The 17789-nt window shown below is 41.9% G+C and overlaps 1 protein-coding gene and 1 pseudogene across 1 annotated transcript; both read left to right on the forward strand.

Moving 5' to 3' along the window:
* The first annotated feature begins 1224 nt into the window (after positions 1-1224).
* On the forward strand, positions 1225-5244 carry LOC109907266 (homeobox protein Hox-A2a). Its single transcript, XM_020505143.2, has 2 exons — positions 1225-3072; positions 3729-5244. Exons 1-2 carry the CDS (start codon positions 2709-2711, stop codon positions 4487-4489), a joined length of 1125 nt encoding a protein of 374 aa, XP_020360732.1. The 5' UTR covers positions 1225-2708; the 3' UTR covers positions 4490-5244.
* A 6202-nt stretch (positions 5245-11446) lies between these two features.
* On the forward strand, positions 11447-14569 carry LOC109908528 (homeobox protein Hox-A1a-like; annotated as a pseudogene).
* The last annotated feature ends 3220 nt before the right edge of the window (positions 14570-17789 follow it).

Consider the following 17789-nt stretch of genomic DNA (forward strand, 5'->3'; position numbering starts at 1 on the left):
GGTGTAAAATAAGTATGAAAATAATAAGCTTGTGTATGTCTCTCTTAAGACTAACTTTTGGGATTGTGTACTGCAGTTTCCTTTGTTGTGGCAGGCCCAAATTCAATTCACACAAAGAACTGTCTTACATGGCATGAAACATATTTTCAACTTAATTACTTTGACTACATTCAAGTTTTTATTTTCACATATAATTCAGTGAGTATATTGATGAAATGTAGGTCAATATAAGCCAATGATGGAGAACACAATTCCACATACAATGCCATGCATTGTGCATTCAGAATTTCCCAACTGATAATCGAAGAAACAATTATCAGTGTAGTAAAATTATAGTTATCACCTTCAAATGTTTTACAAAATCTGTACTCGAATTTATTTCTTTTATAATTTCGACTAATGACGTATTACAGGGATGGCACTATACTGATCCTGACATATGGTTAGCAGGGGAACCTAGAACAATTGAACCATGGTCTGTCAGCATAGACAGAGCAACTCTGGATCCAAAACACACACGCACACACTCGCGCGCGCGCGCACACACACGCTCACACACTCCATTGATTTGACCCATATGTAGGAGATTTTAACGCAACATAAATAAGGTATTGGGTTGAAAAAAGGAATTGTCATTTTCCATCCGTGGGAAAGGTGTTCTAAATCATTCCCCCAGAATCCCCCTGTAAAAAAAAAAATGTAGGTCTGAGTAGGGTTCACAGAAAGCCGCCACCCACTCCTTGCCTCACACACAAAGCCTATGCGTAATTCCAAAAATCCATCCGTCTCCTCCTCAGGCCCGTCCTTTACCACAGACTCTGCTCACCACCAACAAACTCAAATGTATGCTCCAACGAAAATAATTACGTTTTGTAAATACGCCCCCAAAAAAATCCAGAAAGAAAATACAGTGGCGATGTTGGTTTAGCTTACTCACCATTTACGCGCATTATCGCCCTTCTGCAAAATGTTCCATGTATTTTTTATGTCTTAAAACATCCCTTAAGCGACAGAAAAGATGTGACAGCGAACAGAAACGTGTTATAATCTAAATGGCCAGCGTTGCTCGCCGCTTCCTGGCTGCATTTGATCCGGGGGAGAGTTAGAAGCCTTAAATGTGTTCTGAGGGCACCGAGCTGTCAGACCTTTTGGCGAGTAAGATTGATCGCGCGCAGGCTTCCAGGATTCTTTGTTTGCTATATAAGCAATAAACTGAGCAAGGCCTACCACTTATTTTCCTCCTCTCCCACTCACTCTTCCAATTTTATTTCCTTTGAAGCATACAACATAGCTGCTTACTGGCTGTTTGACGAAAAACATCCATAGTGTGGCTTTTACAGATTGTACTGGAAGGGTACATAGCCAAACTGTGGGAGCTGCTCAGTCGATACACAATTCCTTCTACAGAATCTCTCCGCAATGAATTCGTTAAAATGACCTATTCCAATGGCAGGGGTTTATTAACTGTGCAATAGCACAAGTTGAAATGTGTGAGAAATAAGGTTAAATGTAAAGAGGATCATTAATGCCCTTGTCCACCACCCACCGGCTGGAAATTGTTTCCCTAAACTTAGTATGTTGTTAGCATATAGGTCAACCTTGCTTTAGTGTAACTGGGAGGGCTCTGCAGAGTGATATAATTGCAGAGACTGAGAAAGAGTATAATTACTCCACAAAAATTCCAGACTCAAATTAAACAGAACATGATTGGTATGCATGCACACAAAATGTGATATTTTAAAACCTTATTTTTTTTACATTAGGTGCATATCATTTTAGGAACGTCGGTTGTGTGTGTGTGTATTTGTCTGAGGTTTGTCTGCGTGTGCTTACATGCTCCATGTGTATTTGGGTATCTGGGCGTTAAACACAATATGTAACTACATCATGTGTAATAAATGTACTGCATACAAGTGGATGACACTAAAATGGTATAGTAGGCATGATTAACCCATGCCTCCAGAATAGGTATGACGTTTTGTTCCCAGTTGTATGCCTCAATTAGTAGCTTAACCTATAGCTCATCTATGCTTGAATTGAAAAGAAAGTCTATGAACACAGTCATACATTGTCACACATTGTAAACTCTACCGTTTTGGAACACATTGGATTGTTAGGGGTTGTTGCTGTCAGGATCTCTAAATATCAGTTTTTGGGGTGTTTTTTCCCAGAGAGAACTCTACATGAATGGCTAACTTTGCTAATGACTGCATGCATAGTGTGTAGCTACTGGTGTAATTTGTGTGGCGCGGGGGCGTTCTCTCCAGACATACTCAAACAATACGAGAAAATAGGACTGCATGAGCCCGGGCAATATAGTTACTTCACTTTCACAGCGCTCAGGCAGCCATTCTAAAAACACATTCATAGTTCAGTTGACTAGGAGGCTAGGGGACGTAAAAAAGGTGTAAATAAAAACAGCCGTCCCCATAGAGACAAGGCGTTCTTCACACCAGAGTTTTTGGATCAATCACGCAGACAGTGGCTTCTTTTGATTAAACCCCAAATTGTCATTGGGCAGAAGTTATCATGTGACTTGGCTCCAATTTCAACCATGTCTCCATGAATTCAATAGTTTAATAGCTGTTCGGTCACCATACGGCCGTAATCAGTGAATTTGAAAAAAATGCCACCACCTCTTTCTCATTGAGCCGCTACATTTATAAAAATACGCGCAGCAAACTTTCCTCGGCTCTCAGCGAGCGGAGATGAATTACGAATTCGAGCGAGAGAGCGGTTTTATCAATAGTCAGCCTTCGCTTGCTGAGTGCCTGACATCTTTCCCCCCTGTCGGTGATTCATTTCAAAGTTCATCAATCAAGAGCTCGACGCTTTCACACTCGACACTGATTCCTCCTCCTTTTGAGCAGACCATTCCCAGCCTCAACCCAGGCATCCACCCGAGGCATAGCCGGCCCAGACACAGCCCCGATGGATGCATCCCGCTGCCCACTGCCTCCCTACCCCCGGAATACCCCTGGATGCGAGAGAAGAAAGCCTCCAAGAAGAATCACCTGCCGACTTCCACCGCGACTGCCATAACGAGTGGACTTGTATGCTTCTCCCCGGAAGGTGGGTGGTTTTAATGGGGTAATTTAGAGGGCAGACATTTTTATTCAGAATGCACTTTCCAAGCTCTTGAAGGAGTGGCAATAGGCTAGCCATTACCAAGTTGCAGAGCCTATTCGAAATTAATCTGCTGGGCACAATGGTGCATTGGGTTATCCATATTGTTACTCTACTCGGAAAAGTTTGGGCAAAGTTAAGTAATGTAAAATGATTTATTTAATTTCCACGGTGCCCTTCCTCGCGGAGCAGTGCCAGAGTTTTGATGTGTGACAGTAATGAAGAGTGATAGAGTAGTGTTGCCGTGCCGGGCAGCTGGCGCATTCATCAGTATAGTAGCCCAGTCTGTACCACACTACTGCTCTCTCTCTGTCTTTCTCTGCTGTATTTTGGGGGAAATGATGTACATATGGTGCGCTATAGGACTTCGTCCAATAGTGTGCATTAATCAGTCAATAGCCATATTACAAGTAGGCTATTTTGTGGGGGAGAATGCATAGGGTGCTACTATGAGCAGCCATTTTGCTGCAGTATAGCCACTGTGTTAAATAGGTTGATCTCTGGTGGTTTGTGTATATACAGGAGTAATATTGCATTATCAAGTCATAGTGGTTAATTGTGAAATGCTTCTTTATCTCGTGATTTATGTGCTGCTGTCTCAGGTTCGCCGGAGATTCTAGAGAGTGGAGGAGAGGGTTCCCGGCGGTTGAGGACTGCGTACACCAACACACAGCTCCTGGAACTGGAGAAGGAGTTCCACTTCAACAAGTATCTGTGCCGACCGAGAAGGGTGGAGATAGCCGCCCTGCTGGACCTCACCGAGCGGCAGGTTAAAGTATGGTTCCAGAACCGGCGCATGAAGCACAAGAGGCAGACCCAGTGCAAGGAGAACCACAATGGCGAAGGGAAAGAGCCGAGTGCTGAGGACAGGACCCAGAGCGACGAGGAGGAGGATGAGGGCTCGGTGTTTGAGCAGAGCCTCAATATAGTGACCGGGGCCCTTATGGAGAGAGGGGCCTGTTCCTTTCAGCAGAACTCACTCAGTACTTCCCAGCAGCTCCAGAATGTTGGCCCGCACAATGGCGTGGCCCAGAGTTACACAGTTTTACCACTGAGCAGCAATGACAAAAATCTGAAGCATTTCCCCAACCCGTCACCCACTGTTCCAGGCTGCGTGTCAACAATAGGGCCCGGCTCTGCACCTGGCCAGGACAATGGCGGTAGTCCCGCGGCCCTGGACGTCTCGATACAAGACTTCCAAGTATTCTCCTCGGATTCTTGCCTTCACTTCTCTGATGCCACCTCGCCTAGTGTGTCAGAATCCCTGGACAGCCCCGTGGACAATCTGGACATATCTACCGACAACTTCTACTTTTTCTCGGAGTCATTAACTACAATTGACTTACAGCATCTGAGCTATTGAAATCAATGAAAAATAGAGCGAGACTTTCAACCTGGAACATTTAAAGATAGAAAAAAACTCCGGTATTAACTATGAAGTAAATGTTGGTGGTTGTTTGATATGATCGGCACATTTCCTTTTTATTGATGAATTGATTAGGCCTAGTCGATTAATTCAAGGTAAGAGTCTGGAAAAATATACCATTGTGGCCTGCAATTACAATAACACAATGATTTCTTAAGATGCAATAATATGGGTATGTGAAAAGTTGCACAATAGTATGAATTCTGGTCATTTTATTTTTGTATAGCTTACAGTGCCATGGATATTTTTGTTAGAATAAATCTGACTTGCTATAAGGAACTTGCAAGATTGTGTTTTGTTATTATTATCCAAACCTTTTTATCAAGTGTAAAGTGTATTTTTGATCAAATGAATTTTTATCAACCCCCCAAAATAGAAATAAGGCATTACCAATCGATACAATGTTTAGTAGCTCATTCTGAATACAAATTTACTCGAATTAATTTGCAAGTCAAAATAGTGTGATGAAAGCAGGCCAATATAGCCGTATGTCGGAGTATAAATCCTATAGTTATTCTAATAAATGCATGGTTTATATTCTATTATAGGCTAAGCATAAATGTTTAGTCGATAAAAACGAACCTTCATCGTGGAGGCCTTGAGCCCTTGATATTGTATTCTGTTTATGTTAATTAAAATTAGCACCCTTTTCATGATTTTTCAGTGATATAAATAGCTATGCAATTTGAGAATGGAGTTCAATAGAAATATCAGTTTACAATTTTGAATCAGAAACTCTTTAGAAAACCTCCCTTGTCCAATTTCAAGCAGATTCGAGTATACAGAACATTTCACAGGCTACTACAATATATCGAATAAATCTCTTTTACTTCCCCAGGTTGTAAAGTTAGTAAAATTGTGAACATACTAGGCTATAAATAGCATGTCTCCCTATTGCTAGCCTCCTTTGCTGTGTGCATGTGGAGGCAAATGCTCGAGCTATGTTTGCCTTCACGAGCTCATAAATCAAACCCCGTCATGAATGAGAACGTTATCAAAGAGACCAATTGTGATATAAAATGCACAAATAACAACCCTCTTTACTTTTTCAGATGGGATTCGCGAATCGAGGCCAAAAACTCTGAAGCTTTGTAAGCCTTTGGTAATAATGAATTTTTATAGCTGTTCAAACACGCGGGCTCTCCAAGCGTGCAGCAGCGTGCAGCAGTCTCTTCCCCCTCGTGCTATAAGTAGCCTAATTCAAAACAGGCTGTTGCAGGCCTATACATTAGTATTCATTTTACACGTTTTACATTTTCTAAAAATAGCTCGAAAGCTTTTAGTGATTGGGGAGCAGTGTATGCCAATAAATATTTTTGATTAAATTGAGACGTTCATAACAATTAACCTATTAGGGCAAAATGGCTTTCGGCTATAAACGTTTTATGTCCTTGTGCAGAAATATATATTTTTCCACAGCCTTGGAGAAATGCATGTTTTACTCATTTCACCTTGGAGTTGTATGAGATTTGGTCAGAAATATTACAATTCTGTAATAATTTTGGAATGGGCTACTAGTTGTCAATATTTCACTCAACATGCTAATGCTTGTGGTCATACTAACCACGGGTTGCTACATAGCATGGATCGATCGTAAAATGTATCATTGCAAAGCAAAGTGCATAACCATATTACATTCAACTGTAGCGTATTGGTGGAGTGACGTTTAGCCAATATGTAATTTATTAAAAACTGGCAGTGGACGACTGCACGCGTAGGCTATAGGTTATGCACATATTCCATGCACATATATATGTCAAGAGGAAAGCTACTTTACAACTCTGGTCCAACTTGGGCTTTCCTTTCCAAAGGCTGGTAACCAAATCATTCCGAAACAAAGCGCCTTTTCTCTCATCCCATTCCACGTTCGCAGAAAAAGCATTCTGGAACGTTCACCGCCTGGCGAAGAGTGCTGCACCCACGCGCTATGTGCACGGTTGAAGAGAGCGAGAGAAAGAGAGAGCGAAGCGTAGGTAGTGTAGGATACTTTAGTACTGTCTCATGGTTCGAAACTAAGGAGTCTTGCTGTGTCCAAGAGGGGTTTTGCTAGGGGACATAGTGAACAATTTGCAGTTTTATAGCTAATATCATGCTATTTTGCACAATTTGCCATGAGGTTGAGAGAAAATGTTGCTGTTTTAGAGATAATGGATTCTTATAAGAAGGTACTTCACTTTTTTTCCCCGCAAATATTTGTTTTAATAGTAACAACATTTGAAATATATATTTTGATAGACCAAAGTATCAGCTATCACATCATGTAAAGAAACAACCAAATTTTTATTTCATTTTTATCAAATGCAACTAACTTTCATTTTTCAATTAGTGTCCAACAAGAGATACAAATCTGAGGCAGTTGATGCTTTACAGAGTTGACAAAAATTGCATGTTTTTATTCATTCAAGTGGCGTACACAGTAGCAATTTTGTTTTTCCTCAGTTGCTTTATGACTCTAAAACCTAATTAAATTATTTGAATCAACATTCATATTCTATCTAATCTTATCAGGAAGAAATATCAGGAAGAGTTGACCGTTCATGGTTATGACCATGGTTATTGCAATATTCTTTGTTTTAATCTACCAAAAGTACAGAACTTGACAGACATTGAGTGCCATGAGACCATGAGTGCGCCACATGTAATGAAGACATGAATAAGGGGTCCTTATGGTATAGCTGACCCTGCTCATTCCTGATTCATTTTAGAGTTGACCAAATCTCCGGACACATCTTTTAATCACAGTTTTGAGAGAAATATTCTTTAAAGTCACAAAGGGCTATTGCAAATAACTACATAAGATAATTTCCCAGTTAAAATCCACTATTGCCAGTTTTTAGAATTGTAGACACTTTTTTTGTAGAGTTTGAATTGGGATATTTTGCTACAGACAAGGGCATTAGAAAATTCCAAAAACAAATCCTTCCCTTATAAAATTTCAGAAATGTAAATTTTACAACAACTTCTCACAGTCTCACATCAGAATTGGACACCCATTGATCCAATTTCCCCCATGTTTCTCAAATTTTGAAGTTGTTCCAAAAATCACATTTTACGTTTAGGCATTAACTCCACATTTTTAAGGTTGGGGTTAAGTTTGACCTCTAAATTCATAAGGTTAGGCATTAACTCTGAATGGTTAAGGTAGGGTTAAGGTGTGGGACAGGCTTAAAACAAAAATATTTTAAAACAACTTTCTATGCTATATTCAAACATGCAACCTTTGGAATCAGAGGCAAATGCTTACAATGGTTGCTAAAATTGTAATAGTTGTAATAGTTCACCTAATTTCAGTTTATGTGACAAAACAAGCAGGTATAGTGTAGAGAATCATTGTAACATCTAAACCGCTGTGAAATATATTTTACATAACCAATAATGTTGTGTTTTCAGCTGTTTGAAGCTAGTGTACAAAACCAAAAGTAAATCATGCAAAAAAGCACGGGAAGCATACATAATGCAGCTTTAAGGTAAGGGTTAAGGTCTGGGATAGGCTTAAAACAAAATTATGAAAAACAATTTTATATTCCTATGGAACCAGAGGCAGATGCTACGCCAAAACCCACTTTAAGGTAACAGCGCTCACTTTTGCCCCTAGTGGCCGCTTTGCACGTTATCTTTCGATATCCTTGGATATGGATGGACGTCAAATACTGACTTGTATCAAGGTGACCTGCCTGACATTTTTGTTTCCCTGTCAGACAAGGATTGTCCCGACTTTCAAGAATCCTTGATCTAATTTCCTGCTGTTCTACAGATTTTCCATGAGGTTGTTTTGCAGTTTAAAAGCTAATTGCCTGTCATTCAAAAATTAATAAAATAATGGTTTCTGATATGTTCATATGCTATCTGGGGGGCCCGACCTCACTCGGAACCCCCACCCCCCCTTCTAAAAGAGAGGTCCAACAGAGGCTGTTAGAAGAATAACCACCACTAGGCCATACAATCCTCTTATCATCCAGTAGGGGCGCAAACCACTATTCCCCTCTTATCCCTCGCCCCCCCCCCTCTCTCTGTTACAGGTTTTTCAATCGCTTTGGTACTTTTTAAAAACTCTTAGTACAAAACTCCAAACTGGTAACACGTGTAATCCGCCAAGTCTTATCTTCAAAACATTTTATTGTGCTTTCATTTTGTTTGGAGACATCTTTCACCACACACCCATTGATCCAAAATATACGTTTACTGTGAAATACCATGAGAACATTGATTTAAACACAACATAATGATATCTTCTCAATTTAGTTGTTTTAACAACAAGTTAATCCAATAGAAAAAATGTATGAATGTATTATGCTACATTACTGGTTTTAACATTAGGAAATACACTTGCTCTACCCATCAAAAATTGACCCATCAAAAATGTCAAATCTAATTTCCATAATTTCTATCCCATGTGTGATAAAAATTGTCATCATTAAAGACATATTTTACAATCACTGATGCAAATATATATTGTTCAGATATAATTACAACATTATCAAACAAATCAAAACAAATTAAATTAATGAAATAAATAAACATAACGTATAGCAGGCACTAGTTTGCATCAAGCCTGTCATGAGCATTTGGCCATAGGTTCTCATTAACATCGCATTAAATGTCCTCATTGTTTATGCACATGGGGAAAAACCTTTTGGCATGGCAGATCCAAGCCTCACATAGGCCTGGAATGATGTCATTGAATGCCTCACCCATGGCCTGGAGGAGAGTGGCACACTCATGGGGATGGCAATCATATACTTTCCACCTGTATTGTAATCATGTATTGTATATTTTACAGGATTGCATTGTTGTTATGCATTGTGGTGGTCATGTGTTGCTCAGTTAGCAAGAGCATGGCACTAGCAACACGTCGATTCTGGGGTCACACAAAAATGTGTGGATTGTTGTATCTTTGGACGAAAGTGTCTGCAATGTAAATAGCCTATACTACGGTACTACAGTCCTGTAATGCCCTATATTACGGTGTTAGAGTAGGGTATTGGCCAGTACAGCAGTGTGAACCCCCCCCCCCCCCCACACACACACAATAAAAACACCCCAGACACTTCACCTTGGATACATGTTAACTCTATAAGAGATGCATTTCTTTCTTGTTTGGACCTTCTGAATTATTTGCATATTGGTTTTGTATTGTATTTCTATTGTTTTAATGCATTGTTGGATCTATAGAAACACAATCATTTCAATTACTTTGTATGAACATATATTGCAATGTGAAACATGTATTTCTAGATTCAACTGATTACCATTGGTAATAAAGTGACTGTGTGATTTTATTTGTTGTACTTAGTCAATAAAAAATGTGCTTAGAGTTTTGAAAAAACAGCCTTTTAGTCTGTTTTGAGTTTTGTACTAAGAGTTGTGAAAATGTAGCCTACCACATACTTGTGAAAATTGCACCAAACCGATTGAAAAAAACTGTAACGTGTGTGTGTGATATGTGGCGATGTGTGCCTTTCTGTATAGAAAAATAAATAAAGAGAGCATAACAGAGAGAGAGAGAGAGAGAGAGAGAGAGAGAAAGGGAGAGCGAGCATTTGGCACTAGGAATGGGAGCACCAGTCCCCCTTTCTCTGCAACATAAAATTTAATCACCATTAATTTCTCAAACGGCCTCATAACAGGATGATCAAGCAGCAATTTCTCCTGAGGCTGCAAGAGCATTACAACACCGACATCCCGTTATTAAATCAACTGATCATTCTACATAATGAAAAGGACTGGGCGTAAAATGACACACTGCATGCTGGCTTTTGGCGCAATGCTATTAATATTGTGTCACTGATTCTTTTTGATGGGCCAATTCTTGTGGTCTTCGAATCTCTACATGTGGCTCAGCGAGCCTGCCCCAATAAAATAAAAACCCTACAATGCCTCTGTCCCTCTATCAATGCAGATAACACTTAAAACGACTTAGATGTGCAGTCCGCAATCGAGTGAAACAACATAATGCACGTTGAATCATTCGGTTGTGGTAAGGTGCAGTTGAGAGTGACTGGTGCACCAGACTCACGTCTCAATGCCAACCAGCTGATGCTATTGACTGACAACTTCACACGCATGCACGCGCAAACACGCAATAGTGTTATAATTAATGGATAGTTATCCCGATCGAGTGTATGTAAGGATTCTTGAAAGGTTGTGCAAAAGCTGTGCTCGAATTTATTTCCTTTATAATGTCGACAAAATGACTGATATTACAGGGAAAGCACTCTATTGATCCTGACATATGGTTAGCAGGGGAACCTAGAACAATTTAACCATGGTCTCTAAGCATAGACTGAGCAACTCTGGATCCTAAACACACACACACTTTCTCTCTCTCTCTCTCTCTCGCTCTCTCTCTCTCTCTCTCTCTCTCTCTCTCTCTCTCTCCCTCTGTCTCTCTCTTTCTTCTCTTTCTCAATACATTCAGTTCAATTTTCATATGCCCCTTTGTTAATCTTGAAATGCCACATTACCTACTTCACACTGAAATCATATTCGTATTTTTTGTTGTTGTGGAGGGTCGTCGTATATAACTCTTCTCCTGACAGTCATTCGAGCAGGGCAGCTTAGCAGAAGCCATGTTTGTTGTTCCCCGCTCGACATGGGACCTGAGCGCCATCCACCGTCGTCTGCCTCCCGGCTCATTGTTTGCTCCGCCAATAAATTAGTGGTGAAGCACGTCACCTTGATCGACTAATCGGAATTTAAAGACCCACTCAAAATCTGTCACGCTAAGGGGACACGGCCGAGCACCTCACTGGCTGACCCGGGCCACGTGACTGCCCACCGTTTCATTGATAGCGGTAAAGGTGATATGGTTACCCAGGGTGAGACAGATAGAAAGTCATCAGAAGACCGGGCCTGTTGTGGACTGTCTCTCAGTCCTGTTGAGACGATACTACAATGAGTATCTCCTTAGATTACTCAGTGAAGAGCGGCGATGGCAGGTCCTGCTCACTGAGGTCATTCCACTCGGATCACGGAATTACAACTTTCCAGTCATGCGCGGTCATTAGAACAACTGTGGGGCAGTTCATGCCCAGTAGAGATGGTATCCCTCACAGACATGGTCATACCAGACTCCTACCAGCTCTCTGGGTTTAGCCTATGGTGCCCATCCTGCCTGCATCTCGGGTTATGGACGCCAGGGCTTCTGTACCACCCACAACCATTAGGCACTGAACCAGGAGTCGGTCACGGGGTTCCCCCAGTGCGCCTGGTTAATGTACTCCAGGAACATTTCCTCATCCATGGTACCGCAGCATTGCCAAGGTTACGGGGTGCGGCCCTTGGTCAGCTCCACTGCGCTCATTCTACCTATGATGGCGAGCACAAGCAGGCCAACCTGTGTCCATTCAACGGGTGCTTGAACCCGATATCACCCCTGCACGCGGCCCACCTTGACACGTGCTGCTCGCCCCTGTCAGAGAGAGCCTCCAACTCACAGACCTTCGACAGGATGAAAGTGAAGAGGAACCCGCCGGAGACAGGTGAGTGTCATGCAGAATGGGACAGGTGAATGCAGATTGATGCAACACCTCTCTGTATTGGGTATGGATAGGAATGTAGCCATAAAGTCATAACTCCAAGTAATATACTGAAAGAAAGTATAAATGCTACATACAACAATTTCAATGATTATACTGAGTTACAGTTCAAATAAGGAAATCATTCAACTGAAATACATTTTTAAAAAGTGTCAAACACAATGTAGCAGCCAAGTAGGCTACTATCTATGGTGATGAAATGGACAGCACTCTCCAAGGTGAGTCAATGTATCAGCCAAGTAGGCTACTATCTATGGTGGTGAAATGGACAGCACTCTCCAAGGTGAGTCAATGTATCAGCCAAGTAGGCTACTATCTATGGTGATGAAATGGACAGCACTCTCCAAGGTGAGTCAATGTATCAGCCAAGTAGGCTACTATCTATGGTGGTGAAATGGACAGCACTCTCCAAGGTGAGTCAATGTATCAGCCAAGTAGGCTACTATCTATGGTGATGAAATGGACAGCACTCTCCAAGGTGAGTCAATGTATCAGCCAAGTAGGCTACTATCTATGGTGGTGAAATGGACAGCACTCTCCAAGGTGAGTCAATGTATCAGCCAAGTAGGCTACTATCTATGGTGGTGAAATGGACAGCACTCTCCAAGGTGAGTCAATGTATCAGCCAAGTAGGCTACTATCTATGGTGGTGAAATGGACAGCACTCTCCAAGGTGAGTCAATGTAGCAGCCAAGTAGGCTACTATCTATGGTGATGAAATGGACAGCACTCTCCAAGGTGAGTCAATGTATCAGCCAAGTAGGCTACTATCTATGGTGGTGAAATGGACAGCACTCTCCAAGGTGAGTCAATGTATCAGCCAAGTAGGCTACTATCTATGGTGGTGAAATGGACAGCACTCTCCAAGGTGAGTCAATGTAGCAGCCAAGTAGGCTACTATCTATGGTGGTGAAATGGACAGCACTCTCCAAGGTGAGTCAATGTAGCAGCCAAGTAGGCTACTATCTATGGTGGTGAATTGGACACCACTCTCCAAGGTGAGTCAATGTAGCAGCCAAGTAGGCTACTATCTATGGTGGTGAAATGGACAGCTCTCTCCAAGGTGAGTTAATGTAGCAGGAAGTAGGCTACTATCTATGGTGGTGAAATGGACACCACTCTCCAAGGTGAGTCAATGTAGCAGCCAAGTAGGCTACTATCTATGGTGGTGAAATGGACAGCACTCTCCAAGGTGAGTCAATGTAGCAGCCAAGTAGGCTACTATCTATGGTGGTGAAATGGACAGCACTCTCCAAGGTGAGTCAATGTAGCAGCCAAGTAGGCTACTATCTATGGTGGTGAAATGGACAGCTCTCTCCAAGGTGAGTTAATGTAGCAGGAAGTAGGCTACTATCTATGGTGGTGAAATGGACAGCACTCTCCAAGGTGAGTTAATGTAGCAGCCAAGTAGGCTACTATCTATGGTGGTGAAATGGACAGCTCTCTCCAAGGTGAGTTAATGTAGCAGGAAGTAGGCTACTATCTATGGTGGTGAAATGGACAGCTCTCCCCAAGGTGAGTCAATGTAGCAGCCAAGTAGGCTACTATCTATGGTGGTGAAATGGACACCACTCTCCAAGGTGAGTCAATGTAGCAGCCAAGTAGGCTACTATCTATGGTGGTGAAATGGACAGCTCTCTCCAAGGTGAGTTAATGTAGCAGGAAGTAGGCTACTATCTATGGTGGTGAAATGGACAGCTCTCCCCAAGGTGAGTCAATGTAGCGGTGGAACAAATATAACATTATCGGAATATAACTTCTCCATCCATGCTGAATCTGACTCACTAGTGGGCCTACTAGCTAGTGGAGATGCCGGTGGTGATGCTGAACTGGCGGGATTAGCATCACCATCAGGAACACTTTGCCCCTCACTCCTCTCCTCCGGCACTGACAGTTCTCTGACTCATTCTGGGTTTGATTCACCATCTTTCTCTGGATTGTTGGACATGAAAAATGTCTAACTCGATTGTCTTTTCTTCTACATTTTTATTTGTCTTTCCCACAATTCAAATTCAGTAGGGAGACGACTAGACTAGCCTATGTGACATGATTACGTAGGGACCTCTTCATTAGCTGACCACCACTACCAAGACCTGAGTCAAGATCAGTTACTTACCCAACCAGCCCTCTCCATTACCCCTACGTACAAATAAGAAAGCAGGTTTGGAATCAGTTTGGCAGGATAGGATGATTACACAGAAGGATCACTGCGCTTGAGAAGGAGTTAATCTTCAACAAGTACCTGACCCGGGTACGGTGCGTGGAGATCACCACAGCGTTTCAGCTAAATGAGACTCAGGTCAAAATCTGCTTCCAGAGTCGCCGGATGAAACAGAAGAAGCGTGAGAGGGAAGGCCTGCTGCCCAACAAAGCCCCTGCGTCAGACCTGGTGATAGCTGACGATGCCGAGTCTGAGAAGTCCCTCTATGCCCCTTCCACCTCCTCTCCCGCCTCTTCAGCAGTGTCCTCTGGGAGTTAAAGAACCCTTACCTCATGGAAACAATGGTCTACATATACCAAAGACGATATACATGTCCTAACTCGGATATGTTCAATTATTTCTAAAAGAGCAAATATAAAAAAAAGTATGCACTACTTGGGGGATACTGAGACAGCGAGAGTGGACAAAGAGATTGGACGATTGTCCAGGCTAGGTGGTTAATCTATGGCAGAGATAGACAACCCTGTTACAGGAGTGCCACAAGTACTTCAGGATTATGTCCCTACTAGGCACCACACTGAGCTACTTAGCTAATTGATATGTTGAGTGATTGCCTAAATTCAACACACTTGGTCTTCCAGGTCAGTTAAATCAAAAACTTGAAGGACCAGGGTTGCCCACCGCTGATCTATGGTGTTGAAATTTCAGCCCGTTCTCTTATGGAACACACCAAGAGGTGCCGATTCTGCAGGTTCCAGATTACGTTTGGACCAGGGGAAATGTGGAACCTATACTGTCCACTACTTGAGCGACTACTAGTAGGTTTGCGGCTTGACTAACAACTTATATATGTCCTTTATCTTTAGCAACTGTAACTTCAGTTCTAGGGTAAATGAGTTGAAATTTAATAGACTGAGAACAGAACTACCGCTACATTATTATTGCACCTACTGGTGGGGAGGGAGTAACACAGTCTTGGGACTGGAGTAACAGGTGGCGAGAAGTGCACAATATCTGTCTAATCTCCATGTTTCTGGTTTGTAATGCTCCTTACTTTACAAATGTACTATAAGACATAATTTAATGTTTGTGTTGATTTGAATAATTAATGCTATAGGTTTCGAAATGTATGAAAATGAACCATGTCTCAACATCCAGTGTTGCGCAACCACAATATTTTGCATGACAATATTAATCAGACTAAAATGGGTCACATAGTAGAAATTTGAACCGTACTTTTCTCATCTCACTATAATGGTAATGTAGAAGGATGTCTCTCACCATTTTCAATGACTATTCATACTTAGCCCTAACAATCAGGTGCACTCCAGATGTCCTTGTCACTTGATAAAATAAACATTTCTATTCTCTTCACAAATGGGAAACTAACGAGGCTCATCCCATTTCTATGGCTTGACGAGGTACTTAACCCCCATCTTCATAAAGAGATATATTTTTAACCACTAAACCCGTCGATGAAAACTTATGTGAGAAAATGATCCATCAAGACAATTGATTAAGAAATAATGATTTTGTTTATTTATTTAACCTTTATTTACCTAGGCAAGTTAATCAAGAACAAATTCTTATTTACAATGACGGCCTACCAAAAGGCAAAAGGCCTCCTGCGGGGACGGGGGCTGGGATTAAAACACACACACACATATATATATATATATATATATATATATATAGGACAAAACACACATCACGACAAGAGAGACAACACAACACTACATAAAGAGAGACCTAAGACGACAACATAGCAAGGCAGCAACGCATGACAGCACAGCATGGTAGCAACACAACATGACAACAACATGGTAGCAACACAAAACGTGGTACAAACATTATTGGACACAAACAACAGCACAAAGGGTCAAATAGGTAGAGACAACAATACATCACACAAAGCAGCAACAACTGTCAGTAAGACTGTCCATGTGGGGTCTTTGAATGAAGAGATTGAGATAAAACCGACCAGTTTGAGTGTTTGCTGCAGCTCGTTCCAGTCGTTAGATGCAGCGAACTGAAAAGAGGAGCGACCCAGTGATGTGTGTGCTTTCGGGGCCTTTAACAGAATGTGACTGGCAGAATGGATGTGGTATGTGGAGGATGAGGGCTGCAGTAGATATCTCAGATAGGGGTGAGTGAGGCCTAAGAGGGTTTTATAAATAAGCATCAACCAGTGGGTCTTGCGACGGGTATACAGCGATGACCAGTTTACAGAGGAGTATAGAGTCCTATAAAGAGCATTGGTGGAAAATCTGATGGTCGAATGGTAAAGAACGTCTAGCCACTCAAGAGCACCCTTACCTGTCGATCTATAAATTATGTCTCCGTAATCTAGATGGTCATCTGAATCAGGGTTAGTTTGGCAGCTGGGGTGAAAGAGGAGCGATTACGATAGAGGAAACCAAGTCTAGATTTAACTTCAGCCTGTAGCTTTGATATGTGCTGAGAGAAGGACAGTGTACCATCTAGCCATACTACAATGTACTTGTATGAGGTGACTACCCCAGGCTCTAAACCATCAGAGGTAGTAATCACACTTGTGGGGAGAGGAGCATTCTTCTTACCAAACCACATGACCTTTGTTTTGGAGGTGATCAGAACAAGGTTAAGGGTAGAGAAAGCTTGTTGGACACTGAGAAAGCCTTGTTGTAGAGCATTTAACACAAAATCCGGAGAGGGGCCAGCTGAGTATAAGACTGTATAATCTGCATATAAATGGATGAGAGAGCTTCCTACTGCCTGAGCTATGTTGTTGATGTAAGTTAAGAAGAGCGTGGGCCCTAGGATCGAGCATTGGGGTACTCCCTTGGTGACAGGCAGTGGCTGAAACAGCAGATTTTCTGATTTTATACACTGCACTCTTTGAGAGAGGTAGTTAGCAAACCAGGTCATAGACCCCTCAGAGACACCAAAACTCCTTAGCCAACAAGAATGAGAGAATACTATAGACATCAAGAAAGCCAGTTAGTTGATTATTGAAAAGTTTTTCCAACACTTGATAAACAGGGCAAAATAGAAATAGGCCTTTAACAGTTAGGATCAGCTTGATCTCCCCCTTTAAATAAAGGACGAACCGTGGCTGACTTCCAAGCAATGGGAACCTCCCCAGAAAGGAGAGACATGTTAAAAAGGTTGGAGATAGCCTTGGCGATGATAGGGGCAGCAACCTTAAAGAAGAAAGGGTCTAAACCGTCTGACCCAGAGGGTTTTTTGGGGTCAAGTTTCAGGAGCTCCTTTAGGACCTCAGACTCAGTGACTGCCTGCAGGGAGAAACTTTGTTACGGAGCAGGGGAAAAAGATGGAGAAGCATCGGATATAGTCATATTAGAAGGGGTAGGAGTTGAGGAAAAGTTGGGCAGGCAAGGAGGCATGGCTGAGTGAAATAGGAATCCTGACTTAATGAAGTGGTGATTAAAGAGCTCAGCCATGTGTTTCTTGTCATTAACAATCACATCATCAACTTTAAGGGACATGAGGAGGGTTTATTCTCCAGGTCTTTAACCGTTTCCAGAACTTCTTGGGG

This window comes from Oncorhynchus kisutch, linkage group LG17 (genome assembly GCF_002021735.2).
Source record: "Oncorhynchus kisutch isolate 150728-3 linkage group LG17, Okis_V2, whole genome shotgun sequence".
Taxonomy (NCBI): Eukaryota; Metazoa; Chordata; class Actinopteri; order Salmoniformes; family Salmonidae; genus Oncorhynchus; species Oncorhynchus kisutch.